General features: G+C 39.8%; 1 protein-coding gene across 1 annotated transcript in view; it reads left to right on the top strand.

Moving 5' to 3' along the window:
• Positions 1 to 18,424, top strand: part of OSBPL10 (oxysterol binding protein like 10) — a 115,505-nt gene extending 97,081 nt beyond the window's left edge. Inside the window, 5 exon segments of the mRNA XM_040550450.1 lie at positions 1,870 to 2,353; positions 11,040 to 11,226; positions 12,688 to 12,870; positions 14,411 to 14,564; positions 15,322 to 18,424. Coding sequence (XP_040406384.1) covers positions 1,870 to 2,353; positions 11,040 to 11,226; positions 12,688 to 12,870; positions 14,411 to 14,564; positions 15,322 to 15,366 — 1,053 coding nt within the window. The 3' untranslated portion in view covers positions 15,367 to 18,424.
• The last annotated feature ends 1,912 nt before the right edge of the window (positions 18,425 to 20,336 follow it).

Genomic DNA, 20,336 nt, shown 5'->3' with positions numbered 1-20,336 from the left:
TAGTTTGGCTTTTAGAGCAAGATTATTTGAGCTGGAGTTCAAATTTCAAACTGATTGCCGAAACTGAATAATAAAAAATGTCCAGTGGTTCGTAACGTCTCTTTCGTGGCTGTGTTGGCAGAGCTGTGTTAACTAAGTAGCTGCAAAGTAGCTAGTGCTTGCAAGAGTGGTTATGAGGGCTACATTTCCACAATCAAGTCAACAAGATGAAACCACAGCAGTCTTAATGTTGTATCATATAAAATTTGCATCATCTCAAGCATGGTCCATAGCTTCCTTTCCTTCTCCTCCATTTGTGCTAAGAAGGGTCACTCTTAGAGTCAGCCACTTGGACATGAAGAGGGGTGCAGTGCTTTTTATTCAGATAAGTTTCCTTGCCCTCTCAAGTCTGTGCAGTGAGCTCATGGTAGTCACTGCTAGTGTTTCTAGACACAAGTCACAGGTTTTGGCTGTGTTGCTGTCAGCTTCCCCTTTGACAAGCTGGTCTTTGACTGTACAATTCATATCAAAATGAGATTCTGTGTTGAAGGTCAGTGATGCTGAACTGCGTTTTTAAAGATTATATCGGACGACAAGTATTTGGTCAGAGTGAGAATTTTGCAAGTAAGATGGAATTGTTTCAAGAGCTAAAAATACCATAAGAAAATCTCCTGTCTTTCCACTTTTGCTTCCAAACTTTTGACTTACAGCTTCAAAAACCAATCTCCTCAGCCCCTCTCCCCCACTGTCACACTACCACAGGGACTGCAGACTGTATTTAGCACTCAGGAGATTGCCACGTGTAGTGTAAGATTATGGTGTTGGTATCTTTTGGGGCCTTATTACTTTAGTAATAGAGACTGGGTAGAGTCCTTGAGGTATATGGAGTCAGAGGAGTATTACAGAGGGGACTTGGCTTGATTTATGTCTGAACTTGTAAAACCATTACCCTATAAATGACAGTATTATTTATACATGCATAGAAGGAGAGTGAATGTTACCAAATGGAGCAGTGCACGAGGTATGGAGGGTTTGGGGAGTGGAGGTGGGCAAGGAATGGAGAGAAATAAATGATTCTAGGTCACATAGCCCTTGCCTGTCTTTTAGTGCACGCCAGGATGTTTTATTGAAAGCTTCTAACAAAGCATTATTCCTAAGTGGGGGACTTCAGTGACATCTGCACTGCTAGATGAGCTGCTCGAGGTTGTGCCCAAATCGCCTGGGGCCGGCTGCCTCCAGTGCGGGCTGCCTTGTGCTCAGTCCCGGGGTCCCTGTGGGCCCCGCAGAGCCTCGCTAGTCCCAGGGCACTGATGTAACAGTTTGTGCAGTTTTGTTTGTTTCAGCTCGTCTGAAATAAGGTGAAGGCATGCAGTGGCTCACCACAGTTGTATGGTACACTACAAAACACAAGGGGTGCGCCGTGTGCCTGGGGGTGACCAGAGAACGGAGGGGTGGCAAGGCAGGGGGGACACAGAAGATGGCAGGGTATGGTTTGTTGATGGTAGAACTAAATCATTTTACATCAAAGTATGTTGTTATGCCTTGTAAACCAGGAAAAATAAGAACAATAGTTTGTGTGTTAACTGAGAGGAGACGAAAAAGAAAATTTTCATGTGATTGGAACAGTACCTCCCTGTTGCTTGAGCTACTGTAGAGAATCATAATGAAATAGGAAGCAGTCTGCACTGCTATCGAGGCTGCTGCTTTTTCTTTTGCTCATTATTTACAGTAAAAAGAAAAGGAAATTGCTGTGGCAGAGGGGAGGAAAACATGCTATCCTGAAACTTGGCTATGCCAGAATTGCAGCTGTTTTAACTGTTCTCTCCCCTACGCCTCGCTGTAGTATGATCATGGGGAAATCATATCTGCCTTTGTCTGCTTTGCATACAGGTAGTGCTTCCAACATTTATTTTGGAGAAAAGATCCCTGCTGGAGATGTATGCAAATTTCATGGCCCATCCAGACCTGTTTTTGTCAATTGCAGCTGGAGCCACTCCCGAGGAAAGAATTATCTGCTTTGTGGAGTATTATCTAACAGCTTTTCACGAAGGCCGAAAGGGAGCGGTTGCCAAGAAGCCCTATAACCCTATAATTGGTGAAACGTTTCATTGCTCATGGGATGTGCCTAAAGATAAAGTGAAACCATTCAGAACTAATGGAGCCTCTGCGGTTTCTAAGGACCCAGCCAAGGAGTTTGGCCAGGACCAGTCCATGTGCTACAAGCTGAGGTTTGTGGCCGAACAAGTGTCCCATCATCCACCGGTATCTTGCTTTTACTGTGAGTGCAAGGAGAAGAAAATGTGTGTGAACGCTCACGTATGGACCAAAAGCAAGTTTATGGGCATGTCGATAGGTGTTTCTATGGTAGGTGAAGGTAAGAAATGTGCTTTTATTTTCTTTAGCTAATGTTGTGGGTGTCAAAACAACAAGCTTATTTGTGTGGGACTGTAAATTATATCTGAAGTAGTCATATGTTAAACCGCACTAGCAAATGTCTGCTGACACTATGCTCTGTAAAAACATTTTTCATTGTCTTGCTCACTTTTAAAGTAATATCTAATTTGGTATTGGAGAGTTTACAACTGAAGCAAAGAAATAGGAAAAAATGTGTTTGTACTTAAGCCTAACATTTTTTTTCATAGTTTCTGTAAAGAATCATGGTTTCAGTAGTGCTTGCTAAGTTGGCGTATTGTCTCAAGCTTTATAGCAGGTCATATAGGTGAGGTATAAATCATTACTCACTGTATCATACACGCGCAGTCTGCTTTGCGATAATTCAATGCTCAGCAATAATTCATAAAAACAAGGCATTGTAACAATTTAATTACTGGATGATCTGAACCGATAAACACACCTGTATCAGTGTTGTTACTGCCTGCTAATCTATTGATTTAATGTTTCAAACGACTTAGTCCTTTTTGCCATTTGAAGATAATTTCCTTTGTATGGCTTTTGTATTTTGTCTTAACTAGTTTTTAGACTGTGCTCTTAATAAGCAATCACAGAAACACCAGAACAACTTAGAGCAATTACTTCTTTTTGCCATTGTTATGTTAAATACTATCAACATTGAAGACAGTAGAAAAGTAGAGTGGGAACAAAATAGTTATGGTGACTAAAAAATCCCACCTGATATCTGAAAACATACAGCTATTCTCTGCTGTTTCTAATGAAAGTAAAGAACAAATTCAAACAGTGGAAATGGCTACAGAAGCTTCTTTCCTCATGTCAGTAGGTTCCCTTCTTCATCCCTGAAAGTGGAAGAGCCTTGAAACTTCTTCGCTGCTGTGCTGCTGCTTCCTTTTTTTCTGTGATTTAGGTATTCTGATTTTTAGGCAGGGTTAAGGAAGATGGGAAGGGAGTGTGAGAAGGGAGATGGTCCTTCTGTCCATCTCTTTGCTGTACTGCTTCCAGCCTGAGTCACTGGTTTCACTTGCCACGTTTTTCCAGTACATATCTATTTCTGATACTGGTTTCCTCAGTGAAGGGAGCTGTTTAGTGGAATCAAAATAAAACACAAAGCCACTTATGATTATGTAGGAGCTGGGAAATTCTTCTTGCTGCTGCTAGCACACGCAGTTCCCTGGCATTGGGGATGTCTACTGTGGGGATTATTTAAGACTTCAAAGTCCTGATGTGTCCCAGTTTTGAGAGAGAAGGGTCTAGGAATTAACTGCTTCCCTACTCCAAGGATTGTTTAATTTGTGTTGGTGAGAACAAGTTCCCTTCCTACCCTCCCTTACCCACCTCCCCCCTTTCTTTTTTTCATAATCCTAGAGAGATCCCAGCAGTAGAGGTAGGCTTTGGGGAACATCTGTAATGGTGAACCTTTTATTGTAAGGTTTCCTGCTGTCTTTATGGTCAGCATTTGGGGAGGAAGTTTGGTGTTACCAGTTTATAGCTGTCACTCATCTTTTTTTTTGTCCATGTAAGCAATCCAGAAGTGTGCAAATTCACTGTGACAGCATTTCTGTGAAGTGATGGAGAAACTCTAGAACAGCCCAAGTATTTCTGTTGTGTGTTGAAGACTGGTAACAAGCAGGAGAAAGTTGTACCTCTGAATATTTTGTATAATCTGAAAACAGCCTAAACCTGACAGCCTTGGTTGAAAATGCTTGTTTCTCAGTCTGGTTTCTTCACTCGAGACTATACTTTGTTCAAATATATATTTTCTTCTTTTCTTTTAGTTCAAGGGAAGTCTTCCTAACAAAGTTGGTGTGTAGATTTGTCAAGCTGCAAAAATGAGAAGCTGCTACAACCATTTTTTTTATCATGTCTTACATAAGTATAAAGTCTGTATTAGACTGAGGTCAGCATGAATCCTGGGGAATATATTGCAGAACCAATAAAAACTAACACTGGGCTTACAGTGTGGAAAAACTATGTCTGTATTTGCATCTCTGGTAATGCAGAGCCTGGTAATTCGTTGACGTGAAACATGATTTGGAGGATTTTCTTGTTATTTAAGGACAATTTACACACAGCAGCATCTCAAATGGAGTTCGTCTAGCAAAGTGTAGATGGAGACACATGATTAGTCAGAAGGTATAGAAAGAGGTAGTTAAGATAGGTAGAAACTAGAGTTAGCTACCAGAAGGTTTCTCACAATGAGGTTGGCTGGGAAGGTTGTATAACCTTACTGTTACAAGCTGTTAAAACCAGATTAAGCAAGTTTCTCAGGAATGATTTAAGTATGACTGATCCTGCTTTTGATAAGAGACAAACTGACATCTCATGAATCATGGAAATCCCTGGGTTTTGTTTGTGCATTTCTGGTTTTGCCACTGTGTATTGGATGACCTAATTAATCATGTTCTATTGTTGATATTTTTTTCTGTCCTCCTCTTTTTCGTTATGAGCATTCAGCTTCTTTCCCTGGCTCTTGCAGGATGTGTTCAGTGACATTGGCAAGTGACTAAAATAACCTGTCGAGTTTACTTCCATACATGTGGGTGCCTCTGACTATTTGCTAGGTCAGTAAGGATTTTAGATTCTGAAAAGGCAGCTTCCTTGATATCTCTAGTATGCCTGTGACCTTCCTGAGACTGCATTTAAATCACGCTGGTGTTGACATGGTAGTTTCATTACCCTGTGTATTCGTTCAGTACTATTTGATATATGTGGAAAAAAATCCTTCTCAACAGAGAGGCAAACTATGCTGCATTCATGTATCAGATAATTTAGTGCTAGGAGCGACCACCTTGTTCTAGTTCAGATATTTAACAGAATGATTTTGGTTGACCTCTAACTTTGTTGTGACCTTAGCATGAACACAAACAGCCATGCTCTATTTTGAAACTTTGCTCCCTCCTGATTTTTTTCGTGTGGCCTGCAAACAATTGAACAAACCTTTTTATATTGCATTTGGCTATTTACATAAATAGGGTAGTACTGAATTTGGGGACCTATATTGTGTAAGGAGTGTGTTGACAACATTTCTGTGACGCTTTTCAAAAGCATTGTTTTTAACTAGTCTTAATGTCCTTAGGTGTGTAGAGCATGTTGCTTTTTATCCCTTGGTGTGAGAAGCAGCAGTGGATACGCTGAAACAGGACGTAATGGAATTGCAAAGGCTTCCGTAAGAATTTAAATAACAGGTAGATTTGAGGGCAGTATGGTTCCGTCATACAGATGGTGCAGCTCAGTAGCCTAATTTCACAATTCTTAGTGTATGCCCCTCGAAGTGACTAAGATTTTTTTTTTCGTATGATTTTTTTTATTAATTCAAAGTAAATATCAGTTGCAGAGATGCAGAACACGTAGGCAGGCACTGCTGGAAATCTGTGTGAGAAGCAGTCTTCTCTGGTAGCCCTTCATCTTCGCTTCCCAGAGCTCTAAATCTGTTTTGCTAGAGAAATGTCTCAACTTTGTCTTCACTCTATGACAAAAAACATTTTTCAGAGCAGCCAGAGCTGAGTTTCCTCAGGAGAAAGCAGGGTAGAAGAGAGAGTATTTTGCATATAAGAATTCATGTTGCATGCACAGTCCCTAATTCTGGTTAATGTTAATTATGTACTAATGAGAGGGTGAGGGAGGGGAAGAGGGTGTAATGAATAGAATTGTATTAGGATTTAAATTAGCAAGAGATGGAAGAGTCAAAGTAAATATTTAATGTGTTTTACATGGTCCAAAGGATCTTTAAACACATACTGATTGTAAGATAAGGGTTTTCTAGCAGAAGAGGATGTGCTGAGCACACCTCAGCGTGGGCTCCTGTTCTGCTGATGGTTTTTGTTCCAAAATTTGATTCACTGGTTAATTTTACAGAGAACATAAAATAGTTTTAAGTGGTTTGCTCTGTATAATCAAGTGGCTAGTTATGGCTTGTGATTTTACTCCTGCTATTTTAAATGCCTTAAAAACTCCTTAGATGCAGGCCTTAAAAATTATTTTAAAAATTGAAATCAACCTTGAAAAGGTTTGATTGGTAGGGAAAAGGTTCAGTGCTCTTTCCACGGTAAATTTAAATAAAAGCAACAAGTGTTTTTTTCTTTTTTTTTTTTTTTCTGTTCAAGTATATGCATGCATATGCATATGTTTCTATACTTGTACAGGTCTATAATCTCTATTCCTGAGGCACAAGTGACTTTTTAATTTACCAGCCCTGAAGACCGACTGCTCCATGCAACTGGAACTACCAAAATATTGCTCTACTACTAATTTATTTCTTTATCTTTTTTAGCTTGGTGGTTTCAGAATATTTTCTGTATGGCATGGTACTCATTACTTAATTTAGCAAATGTCTGCAGTTTTTGGAAAATGAGCGGTGCAGAGCAGCTGGCTACAACATTTATGAGATGATGAGGGCCCAGTACTGGTGTCTTGTGCTTCTCTGCTTGAACTGGTGTGGCTGCTGATGCGCTGCATCTGTGTGCGCTTCATCCCCCTGCGTAACTTATACTTGTTCATGCTCTGTTATGAATAATGCAGCATGAAGAGCCTGTTAAATCAGGAAACTGCCCTAGGCCATTTATGACCCACATACCATTTGTTGTTCAGATTGATCTCCAAACGGTCAATGGGAAGCATTAAATTTCACATGCCTCTTCTGCAGTTATTGATCCAGAGTCTCCTCTGGGTATTCCATCAATATGTGTTACTGGAAAATCAATTCACAAAGCTCCAGCATCAGTGAGGGACATGTAATTGTCAAATGGGCAAAATCAGATGCTGCGAACATCGCTTCCTTTCATGTAGGCTGGGGAGGCGTGGAAAGGAGCATGGCCGTGAATACGTTGTCCTAAAAGCAGGAGCAAATGGTGTCAAGTACATTTTGAGGGGGGATTTCAAAATTCAGCACTTGTTTACCAAATATTCACCCTTCTCTACACGATTTTTTCTAATAATAGGCTAGATTACTAAATCCACTTTTCTTCCCAGAGTACTTATCTGGTGCATTCTCCTTGTATAATTGTTCCCTATAAATGTTTAAAATTATAAATGCTATAAAATGAGTTTTTGAAGGAATCTGCAGTTTCCAGAAGAGTTCCTTAATATGAGGAAGAAATGTTAGTGGAAATGGGAGAATCGTCTGCAACTTTTCATATATATTTACTTGTAGTGATTTTTTTAAACAAAAAATGAATAATCCCCTACAGCTGGGGAGCAAGAGAAGAAAAATGTCTACATATTGTCTACTATACAATATCTATCAGTCACAATGAAATTATACTTAAAAGTGGATGCTAAAAGTACACACCACTTTTAAAAATAACTGTTAGGTTTTCATTTCCGTGACTTTTAATGTCTCAAGGTTTAAATTTGGCAGGGTAAGGCATGATCTCAAATTGTGGTATAGATGTTGTCCCTGTGTCATTTTGGCTTCCTCTTCTAAAGGAGAACACGGGTCTTGGTTCAGACCTGGTGCAGCTCCAGTCTTCATGGTGCTTCAGGTACAGGAGGTTTTGCACGTGGACTCTGCAAACACTGGAATGGAAACTAAGGGTCAGGGTAGTGCTGAAAGGGGTGTCAAGCTGTGGATATTTCACATCTTTCCTTTATCCTTTTTAGCTTGCAATTGCTGAGCTGGAGTCATATTTCAAGTGAGGCAGCGCTTCGTTAAAGATGTGTTTATTCAGGTGTTTAAGGAATTCAAAAAGTATGCTACCAAATGCTAAACAAAAATACTGCTAAGAGAGCTGGTTCAATTTTTAATACCTAACCTGCTGTGGTTGTTAAATATTTACAGTGAAGGTCACCGCCGTTATTTGCTATTCACTTTTCATTAGAGCTCTACATCCCTCCCACTCCTGTATGCAGAAATAAAGCTATCAATCCCATCAGAGAGACAAAAACCAACTCGAACCGAGTTTTGTCATGGCAGTGCCTTCTCATGTCAGAGGAGGGTGGCTGGGCCTGAGAAGCAGGAGGCTCTGCAGAAGCTCACGTGAAGTTGTGGCTCCTAAAATACAGTGAGGAGCACCCTGCTTGACCATGGTACTGGTATTAGACCTTCATGCTGGAAGCCAATGCTTTCAGGTGTTTTTTCTGACTGTGTGAGGGTTGTGTCTGCGCTTAGACCATTAAGGCTGCTTTGATGTGATGTGACCTGATGGCAGCACCACAGGCCGTGCCATTTCCCACAGCTGGTTCCTGCTACGGCTGCTGCCTGTGGCTGTAATGAAGAAGGCAGAGAATAAATGGAGGAGAAAGGGAAAAAGGGCATCTGCAAACTCGATTTCTACAGAACCTGGCTCCTAGCCTCTCACCTCTTGCTCTCATGGCAGTGCTAAATGAAGGATGTAGAGCTCCAGCTGCCCTTCCAGCCCTTGCTTAGAAGGCTTCTCTCATTTTCCAGTTAGGAGAAAAACCTGGCCCCTGTTCTTAGTCTTTGATCACGTTTTCCTTGTTCTTTGTATCGCCCTTATTCCCTTTGCCCTGCTGGCTGGGCTCAGGAGCGCCCCACACCTGGGTGTGCCCTTGGTGTCTGAACACCTCACTGCTGTCCCCTGCTTGTGGGAAATGGGGAGCTCCAGCCTCCTCGTGCTAGCTGAGGGACTTGGGTCTAAAACCTGTTGCAATCCTCCGGGTGGAAGTTGCTCAGCTGCAGACTGTCAGGTTTCCTTTCTGCGTGTTTGTAGCCATTAGCTTGCTTTGATCCTTTTTTAATGTCATCATCTTCGTGAAAAGCTCCTTTATTGTTCTTTATTAATTTAATGTTGTTGTAGCGTCCATTTAGTGAGCTCTGCAATATGCACAGCCTTCTTTTTGAGTAAAAGCTCTTCCTGGTGAGTGTCCTGGACGAATTGTGTAGCTCAACCTTCCTGCCATGAGCTTGGTTTACCTGCAGGTATGGAACTGAAGAAACTTTAGGCAAAACACGTGTTTGTTCCGTCTGGGTCCCGGCTGTTCACTGGTGTTGGAGGTTCAGCACATGACAAAAGCAACTTGTGACTTGCCAAAGGCAAAATGATTACAGGTTCTTTTATGGCATTGCTTTTCTGCGTTTGTGCTTTTGCACTCCCTGGCTTGTTTGTGTCAAACTTGCCGGAGTCGAAGCACTGCCTGAGCTGTGGCTGGCAGGCTGAGGTTGCACAGTTCCTGGGAGCAGCTGCAGAAAGCTAGCACGGTCTGCAAAGGATGTTTTCCAGTGGAACAGTGTCAGTAAGACACAAACGACAAGCAGAGGAGCTTCCTGTGCCTGGATTTCGTTCTAGTAGTCGGAGCCAATATTTAAAATGATGGTTCTCTCAGAGTGCCGCACTTCTAAATTCTGAGTGTTATTTAGACTTGTGTTGCTGTACAGCGTTAAGGGCATATTTTTATGTTGACATTACTAGTAGCTTGTTCCTATTCAGTGCTTTTTCATCATTACATTCCAGATCAATTTGCAAGATGTGTTGTTATTGCCTTCAACACACAGACAAACTAATAAATACAGCTAGTAATGCATTGCAGTTCTCCCCTCTCTGCCCCAGGGTGAGGGTAAATTGGCTTAAGCTCATCTCGTTGCTAAACAGATGCTATTACTGTTTGTGTGTCAAGATGATTTTCCTGATTTTGCGAAGATTTCTGGGGTCTAAGTACTTCCTGGGATGGCTTATTTTCAATCCCTGTTGAGAAAAAAATTTTTCAAAGTATAATTTTTGCTTTTAGACAGTTATTAAATTGGATATAAAGGAGTGTAAAACTCTAATAAAAATATAATACCCAGTTGGCATTGCCTAATTCTGTGTGCAGGGTTTACATTGCTGTTTACCTGATGTTATGTCTTATATCCCGTTCTTTGCCATCCTAAAGACCAAACTACAGCTATGGTGGGGATAGAGCTGTATCAAGAACCTTAGGGGAAGCTAAGATCTTCTGATCAGACACGGAACTTTCTTTGTAGGTCCAAATAATACGGGAATTTTCTGCTGCTGCTGCTGCTTGTTTTGTTGTAAGGAACCTTTACAGAATGAAATAGAGTTGCCAGCAATTTTCTCTGCATCGTAGAGAGTTTGGTCTCAGCGGTAGCAGAGAAGTGGCCCCTGATTGATAATGCAAGACTTTTGCAAAGGCTATGTGGGAAACCAGGCATTTTGGAAAAAAGGAGCAAGCTTCTAGGAAATTTCTAGGTGACTTCCTTAAGCCCAGCCTGACCTCCCCTTTTGCTCCTACCAGCAAATAGTGGGTCAGAAGCTAGCAGCGAGCAGCTGGTGGTATCTGGCTGAATGGAGAGCCAAAGGGCCCTTCGGCCATGCCTAAATGAGCACCCAGAGCATTTGGTACGGTGGGGGGCTTTTTTGTTTTGTTTTCTTCAAGAGAATGTGATTTGTTTTCAGGTTCAGCAGTTTATTGCTTGGCAATGAGACAGAATAAGTAATCCAGACAGATTTTCTGATAGGCCATTTGGCACCGTGAAGAACCAGAGGCACACATTAGAATTAGGTGATTTGAAAATGCTTGTTTGAAGAAACTTCTTTCAGAGAGCAGGCTTTTCTTTTCTTAGCAGACAGTACACTCCTTCAAGGCAAGTTGCATGTTGTGGAAGTATGTAGTGATGGCAGTATTTGGTCAGTGTCTGTCAGGCCTTATCAACGAGCTTTAATCGTTTCACCTTCAACCTCCTCCTTACCTAGGTGTTCTTCACTTGCTGGAGCATGAAGAAGAGTATGTTTTCACACTCCCCAGTGCCTATGCTCGCTCAATACTCACCATCCCATGGGTGGAGCTTGGAGGGAAAGTCAACATCAACTGTGCCAGGACTGGCTATTCCGCTACGGTCACGTTCCACACCAAACCCTTCTATGGAGGGAAAGTCCACAGGTAAGGGAATTATTCTTATTCTTGTCGACCTGATACTGGATTTCAATGGAAAAACTTACTTTGACATCTGTTCGGTTCCTCTATTGGACTGTTGTGTAGAAAGATATCTATTTCTTTTCCTGATAACGCCTGAGGTGACTTACAGCTTTAGAGCGCAGTTTATTGTAGTTAAACATTTCATGTCATTTAGCCAAATTAGATAAATATCTCTTGTTGAGCTAAAGTCAATGTGTTCTTCCAGGCTTTTCCACCTGTAAAAATTGCTGTCAGGTATTTAAATGGCTTGCCCTGTGTTATAACCTAAATACCTATGCACAGAGTGGGATCAGAAAAAATGTATGTAGAAAAAGTAGTATTTGTGTTACACCAGCTGTTGCTTCTGTGTGAGTGGTGTTAGATGAGCTGATGTTGCAGGTGGAGCCAGCTTTTATTCCTGTAAGGAGCACATCACTGCCCATAGTGGTGGCTCTCTGCTGGCGCCTTCCAATTCTGCAATGAAATTCTAGGTGAAAATACTGCTGATCTGTCTTTGGCTCCCCTTTATAAGGGCGTGAGGAGGAGCTGTGCAAGATAGCTTGTCTTACTTCCATGCTCAAGTTGGTGACCCCATCACTGAAACGCAGAGCTCTCTTCTAGTCCTGCTGTACACTATGGCTGTTTCCATGGCTGTGCTGCCTGTTGGGATGGTGCGTTCAGTTATCTAATATCTTCTTCCATATGTGTGTCAACCATTTGAATATCGTATTCAGGCAAATATCAACATGGGCTGTTTTGACGGGAATTTTTCTGAAAGGTGCAGATTAATAATTGGTGCCCATCAAAATAAGTGAAAATTGGGGAAGGTTGTGCTGTATTAGTTTAATCATTTAAAAACTTATCTGAGTTTACTTGATATGGATTACTAAAAGCATGTGTGCATTTTCATACAGACACACACGCACAAGAAACTCCTCCCCGTTTTGGTTTTCTAGTCCTACCTATCTATTTTGCTCACTCTTAAACTAGTTCCTGAGCCATTGAGGTGACTTTAATACTGCCTCACAGCAGCTGTGAAGTAAACGTGCAGATCTAAAGAAGAAAATAAGGATACCTGAAGTCTTTGACAGGTATCTGACACCATTAGGTTCAGGTGTGGAAAATGAATTTCGAAATCTTGTACTGATAATTTCACATGAATGTCAGTTGGTTTTGGTTGTTTTTCAGGCTGATGAGATAAGCAGTTCTGGGTTTTAAGCTGGGTTACTGCTGTGCTTTGGGAGAATGTGGTCCCAAAGTTAGTGCTGTGTTAGTAGAGCTTCTGTAGCTTGAATCTTTTGGGGGACAGTGCCTTTATGTTTGAAAAACTATTTTGTAGATGTAAAACAATTGCATGTAGCCTGCAGTGCTAGAGCTTTCATATGCTGGTAATAAATTGTACCAGTTATATCTTTTGTGGCTTTTTTCTTTTCCTTCTTGTATTAGGGTTACAGCCGAAGTGAAACATAATCCCACTAATACCATTGTATGCAAGGCACAGGGAGAATGGAACGGTACGCTGGAATTTACGTACAGCAATGGAGAAACCAAAGTGATTGACACCAACAAATTACCCATTATCAGGAAAAAGATTAGGCCAATAGCAAAACAAGGCCCACTGGAATCAAGGTAAGGGCAGAGGCATTACAGTATTGTGCTACTTAACCTTGGATGAAAACAGAGTGGTGAAACAAACTCCAGTTATAAATGGCGTGGTTCAAAAAACCCCTGCTTTCATATAGCATGTTAATCTAGGCAGAAAGAGCTGAAGCTGCATGTTGGTTCTTTGGTATATAAATTACATTGCTGTGATGTATACATAAATTTTCTAGAGGAAAAAATGCTCGTATGCATTTTAACAAGTATTTGGGAACTGATGATGTGGTCTTCTACATGCTTCTTTGATTGTAACATGGTAGTCAAATTAGTCAAATTGTTACAGATAATTTTGCATCTTATAGTTCATGCTGGAACTTCAGATTTTATGGATTTCATATATATACGTAATATATAAACACACAATATGTATAAAAATGTAAAATGTGATGTGACATAAATACACGTACATACGTGTTTTTAGGCTATGAGAACTCATCATGTGCCTAATTCTGACTAGGTACCTTAGAAAAAAACTTTATTCGCTGTCAATAATTGTTTACATTTATCTTCAGAAGAATCAATATTTTTATTGAATTTAGGAACATTTTATTGGAGGATTTAAAAAACATGAGTAAAATTTAATTTTATAATCTGTAAATATATTTTTATTGTACAAAGGTGCATCTTGAGCCTTTGTGCAGGGTCAGATATTATTTTCTACTTTCTGGACATGCTTGTTTATCACAAACTCATTTTTCAGTGTAGGTTAATAACAGAGTTGGAGTAAATAAGGAAACCAGCAACTCTGCAATATATTTGTTGTGTTTTTAGATAGCAAATTATAATTACCCAGTGTTTCTGCAGGATATGTAGCTCATCAGATTGTAAACAAACTCATCTAAATACCCCTGGAAATATGTGAAAGTTGCAGTCATTTTCTTAGTATTTTTCACGGCAAAGTTGTTGCTAAGCTCATATAGTGTGAAGAGGCATTGCATCTGAATACTGTCAGTCAGGTGAAAAACAAACTGGGTTATATACCGATAATTATCGTCAACTGGAAATACAGTGTAGACCTTGTGCATGCTGAGTCATGTATGTCAACTCTTTGTTAATAACCTGGTGGGAGCAGTCAGTGAGTGTCCCAATGTAATGTGCTCTTAGCTTTTGTCTAATGTTCCCTTAAAATTTAAGTTATCTCCAAATAAATGCAGAATAGATGTTTGTCATTTGGGGGTAGGTCATCAGTAAATAATGTGAACAGGAAATGAAAAAAAATCCATCAGCTTTGAGAAAAATGGTCAGGTCATAAAGAGTCACGAACATGAACAAAAGCTATGCAGAAAGTTAACTTGCATGGTAGGTTCCTGGGAACTGAGCGCATCTGAAAATCTGGTCCACAAATGAATATCCCTGTGAAAGTGGTGGTTCACAAGCTATGTGACTTGCAGAAATGCCTTGGAGAATGCGCCATCAGTCTGACCCTTGCTGTGCTACTGGTCTAGCCAGGCACCAGGCTATGGCAAAAGTATTCTTACTCTGTTGCTTTTGCTCCTTCCCAATCACACAGGCACCTTTGGCAATATGTCACCAATTCTCTGAAAGAAGGTAATATTGATGCAGCAACAGAACACAAGCACCACCTTGAAGAGAGACAGCGAGCAGAGGAGAGGCAACGTATGGCTCTTACAATGCCCTGGAAACCAAAATATTTTGCCAAAGAGGTACTTGTATCATCTTTTCTTTAAGGGCCCAATAGCGTCTTTGTGCACGTGGTGGGGTGCTAGTACAAATGAACACGTTTGTGTTTCTTACCATGGGCTAGTGTTGTTATATATCACTGATTTTTATTTTTATTTTTAGTAGAGTTTGGCTTTTAGAGAAGAGCAGTGGATTATTCCATGTTTGTTTTGTACACTTGTTCACCTTTCTTCAGTTAGATACCAAAAATTAATTGTTAAATTAAATCTAATGTTAGGCTTTTTACCTTGAAACCCACGTGTTGCTTTGCACATGCTCTGTAGTCACGTCTCCTACTAATCTTCTTCTTAGCATATTTAAGTGAACATGCTCTAGGTATAATTGTCCAATGTAAGTAAGCATGGATGTCTTAAAAAGTCTTGGGTTTTATCTGCTTGAAATGAGATAGATCTTACTAAGTTCATCTTTGTTCTTTCTTAGAGGAAAGGAGAAGCAAGTAAGATTTTGAGAGAATTATTACATGACTTTTTAAGTCAGCCAGCATGTGCATCTATGTAAACCCGGAGTTCATATGTTGCATCTTCCCATTGCTTCTATTCCCCTTTGGAACTTTTTTCCCTTCTGTGCAAATTACCTGTAAAGTCATTAAACGCAGAATTTTCAGATGACAGGGATGGCTTTTTTTTTGTGTTGATTGGTGGTATTTTAGCTTTTATGTGGAGACACACAGTTTCAGTATGTATAAATCTTGTTTGTAAACTCTCCCTAATTTTCTTACAGGGCGATGGTTGGCTATACTTGAATCCTCTCTGGAAGACCCTTTGACAAGATACAGGAGATGTCTTATTTTACTTTAAAGGCATTAAAAGGAAACAGTATATAACTTGTCAGATGTCATTCAAAAGGTTCTGTTCTCAGAAGATACAAATGAGAAGCTATATACTGTGAACAATGCATCTCAAAATAACCACAAGCTCAAGTTTGTTCAGGAGCCATTTTGCGTGTATGGATACACAAACAGATGTGCGCATGTACATATATACACATATACACACACAGTATGCATGTGTGTTTGTGTGTGTATTACTTACACTACACATAAACAAAGTAGAAACACTAACAGTGATTTAAAGACCTTATCCTCTAAATGTTCGGGCATAGGACTCGAGCTGGAATCAGCTAGGGTTCCCCAAGTTGTGTGCTTGCAGGATCAGGCCCTACGCTAGTATTTGAAAAAAACACACACTTTTTTATTAGTACTGGTTAAGGTTTTCTATTTTTCACTTTTGCCAAAAAAGTTTTGCACTTAAAATGTGACGTCACTTAATGGCAGTCATTCAGTCTAAACAGTCATCGAATAATTCACCTTGACATGAGAATGACACATTGACAGCGCGCTCTTTGGGATGCTGATTTAAGAGCATGTTTCCTGTCACGAGTATGAATTTTCTGCCGCCAAGTAGCAATACCTTCTCAAGAACATTGTTCTCACTAACCCACTGTGTCCTCACTTTTGTTTGTTCCTACTTCCAAACGTTTAATTGGTCTCCAGTCACTTGTGAGCCAGCTGCTTTTGGTCTTGCTGTGTGATGTTCTTTGGCTATTGCCATGCCAATGCTTTTGGGTTACACGTTTTGCTAAGTTCCTTCTGGCAGACGTAGCTGTGGTATTCACACTTAGTTTGCCTCAGCTTTCCACCCTGACGTTGTCTGTGTCTGAGGCACCCCAGTTCACAGCCTTGCCTTTAGAATTAAACCACTGCTGATGCATTTTTGCTCATGTGCCAGGCTGTGAGTTGAGGCAGGTGAGGTGGGGTAGGAGTCCTGCTCTGATGTGCTGCTGTGATGGGTCTGTGCCTCCCCCAGCAGCTGAGACACTGCTGCTGTGCGTTGCTGCTGTGAAATGAGAGAGCCCTTAATTCCTCCTCGTTCAGGCTTTGAGCAGACCTGTGTTTTCATTTTTTTTTTTTGCTTTTGGCCCAGGTGATTGCTTTTGGATGGTTCCTCATGAGTAGAGACAACTAGTCTTTTCAGATAAATGATTTTCTGATGTTAAAGTAACGATTTAGTAAATCACTACTGAAATAAGAACTTTATTAATGAAACAAATGAAATGGGTTGTAACTTGTTTCATAAAATAAAGGAGTAAACAATCCTGTAGCTTGATCTTGCTTTGTAAGATAACCACTGTGACACTAAGAAAGTGGATTCTAAAAATGTGCTAAAGCTTCGCTGCTCTTTAGTTTGTATTTGTTAAAAGTGAAGATGTTTTTGAGAGAAGTGACAGCAAAAGACAAGTGTAAAATGTGCTGGCTTCTGCTCAGTGCTTCTTTTACAGCTCCCCGTAAAGAAACCACTATATTTCTAACATACAGTAGCATGGATGCTTACTTTTCTGTAGTACTGATTAATTTTGTGCCTTTTGTCTGCTTTCTTAATACAACAGCTGTTGCTTTATAGATACTACACTAATATATTTAGGTTAAAGTACTGCTTTTATCTGTTCTTGTCTTGCATTTTATAATACCTTATTTTTTTGCTAGATACTAAAATCTCTTAAGCAACCCAAAAGGCTAAACAGAGGTGTGTACACAAGGCTACATGGCATTAGTTGTTCATTTGGACGTACTTAACAGATCTTTGCATTTAGAACTTCAGATCCCTGTTTAATGAGGTCTGTGCCCCCCCGCCCTTTCCTCCTAAATGCTATTTTGTCTGCTTGTATATACTTTTTTTGCACATTAGAAAGATTCATGTTATAAATTATTTAAATCCTATTTTTTAAAAAAATGCGGACTGTATGAGCTTGGTTTTGTAACTGACACTTTTTTTAAAACGGAAAAATCTTATTTTTAGGTATAGTTGATGTTTTTCTGTAACAACACCAAAACGATGCTGTTGTAGTTATCACTGAACTACTACCAAGTATCATCAGGAAAAGGCGTACCTTATCACCTGCAAGAATTACTTTACAATGGATCCGCTGGTTTAGAGGTTAGTCTGATAAGTAACTAGAAGTATTGATACATTTTGTAATGTCATCACCAAGAACACTCAAGTGCAGAATGAAACACATGCAACATTTCCTGCCAGAACTCTGACTTCATACACCAAAGAACAAGCCACACACTCACTAACAACAGCCATTGAAAACCTCTTGTGAGGCATGCAGGACTGCGCTCCTGAAAGAGTAGACCTCTTTCAGCTTTGGCGGTGTGACTGTCGAAGCTACAAAGATGTTGTAGCGTTATTTTAAGACAAATTTTGAATAATTTTCTGTTTGTAATTTATTGAAGATTTTTCCTGGCTGCATGGTTGGTTGTTTCTGCATGCCGAGAACATTCCACTTGTGCTCTGATAAATGTCTTGTTTTGATGCTGCGAAGAATCCTCTGATGCCATTACCACTGTTTCTTTTCCCAAGTAACTTGGGAGAGGTGAGCATAAAAATAGTCCTTTTGTTAAAGATCCTATCAGCAAGAGATTCCAGAACAAGATCCAGAAGAAGTGTCATTTTATTTTTCTGATAGTTACGTGTTCAGTATATTTTACAAGTCTGAAAAGTAAATATTCCTAAGACTTATTCTGTAGGTTGTTCCAATAGCTGTCTTGGACTTGCAAGTGATTATTTTCCTTTTCAAGTAGCCAATGTATACACTCAGAATTGTAACGTAAGACCTTACATGTACTTCATTTTTTTTGTGCACACCTGTAGAAAGCCTATGCAACCTTTTTTTTTTTTTTTTCTTAAATTAGAAATGTTCAGAGAGAAAATTTATACCTTTTATCATTTAAAAGATGCTCTGGCAGTCTCTTCTGATTTGCCTTCCTTTCATAATTTGTGAATTTAAGATTACAATGCTCATGAATAAAATATTTGTTTCATTTAATAGTGGGATGCCCTTTCTCTTTCCATTGAAAAAGTAGTTAACTGCTATCATGTATTCTCATGTCCGGGAGCATGGTACAATGATCAGGGCATGCGTGATCTGTTTTCATGGCTCATGTTTTTATTTATTTATTAATTATTGTTGTTGTTATTTTTATTTTTAGCTCTCTGTTAATACTGTCTGACACCATATAGGTTTTAAGTCTGACAACACTACAGCGGGATAACAGGGCTGGGTAGCATCACAGCTTTTGGAAAATCTGGGGAAGGTGTTCCTTACTTTGTCACATAAAAGAAAGAGGTTAGGATGTTTCCTCGATTCTGAAAACAATTTCATTTAAACTAATTCTCGATTAGGTACCTTTTAAAATACAACTCTAAATGACTGCGTTATTGGACACTTGCATGGGGAAAGTGCTTCATGCTTCACTCTTCCTGGGCTACATTTTTCAAGCACTGGAAAACACAGGTCTGGTTTATTTTAAACATTCACCCACATCGTTGGAAAGTATCATGCCAGAACACTTTGCTTTAATGCAAAACAGCAAACATTGGTTGTAAATGAAACAGGAAAAGTTGCGTTCCTTGCCTGTCACGGCATTGCTGCGGGGCCACGGCTTAGAGCAGCGTACACATTTGGTTTAAGCACATTGTTGCTGACAGTTTTAGTCACAACCAAATAGAATTTAATTTAAGTTTTTACTCATGGTGGGATTGATATGTACAGAGGACCGCGTCAAAGCAGTGAACTGTTTTTTCAAGTGTCTTGACATTTAACTGTTGGCTCCCTGTTTTGGAATTACTTCCACAAGTCAAAATAATTTATTGTGGGCTAGCCAACAGTACCGGTGCCCTCATTGCTTTCAGTAGTAATGACTAAGAGCTACAGAACTTCAGCAGTACTTGCTATTAGAGATTGCAGGCTTGGTTTATTAACAAATGAAGGTCTGAGCCTGGCTTAAATATATTTTTTTTCTTCAGCTTTTTACTATATTGTTGCAATTATGCTCCAAAATCTGCAACTTTTGACTCAGTAGAGCACCAGAAGGATGACCTATAACTAAGGAAACAGCCAAGTATGGAAGGTAGGCTGGGCAATCATGCCAGATGCTCATGTATTTTCCTTTGCTGGTACAAGTATGGTTCAGCTCTAGTAGCGTGATGAGCTACAGGTTAGTGCAGCTGAGTACTTCTAGGATGCAAGTGGCGAAGCAGGCACTGACACTGCGTGCAGCTGAGGCACCAAGGAAGGTCATACCATGCCTGCTGTTTGGTTTTTTTTTTGGTAATTTATTTATTTTTAAGTGGCTGCATTAATGATGTCAAAGCAACTTGCAACTTTTCATTTAAATGCAGACCAGTAGCAAAAGCCTTGAAAGCAAATTAGATTTAAGACCATTCAGGTAAGTAACAGTGAGATTTGGGCCCAGGCTGGCTAAGACTCCTGTAGTTACCTTATTGCTTTAAAAAAAATGCTATAAAATTAGTATTATTTCTGCTCTATTAAAGAAAATACTAACAGCTGAACTGGGAAATGTATTTTGACAGAACTGTAAAAACCTTTAAGGAGAGAAGGGTACTGGTATTTTTTTTTTTTTTAATCAAGGCTGTGTTATTGCCAAATGAGACTGACCAGCAGCATCTATTCAGCTGACTTTTGGATGTTCTTTCAAATGTTTGCTTATTTCTACTGCTGTTGAGGAGAGAGGATGTACATTTCCTTGGAAGAAGCAAGAAACTACAACAGCTTGAACTTCTCTAGATGCTAGCAGCATTTGCTGAAGCTTGTGTTCCCTGAAACTATTTACAGCCACCTTGGATTTCATCATAGCAGGGGTCCTATATTTAATATAACATCCTTCCAGCTTAGATTTATTAAGTAGCTGCTGTGACTTCATTGCAGCAATT

This window comes from Cygnus olor, chromosome 2 (assembly GCF_009769625.2).
Source record: "Cygnus olor isolate bCygOlo1 chromosome 2, bCygOlo1.pri.v2, whole genome shotgun sequence".
In the NCBI taxonomy this organism is placed as follows: Eukaryota; Metazoa; Chordata; class Aves; order Anseriformes; family Anatidae; genus Cygnus; species Cygnus olor.
Note: the sequence above shows the minus strand (reverse complement) of the source record. Positions and strands in the feature narration are given on the sequence as shown.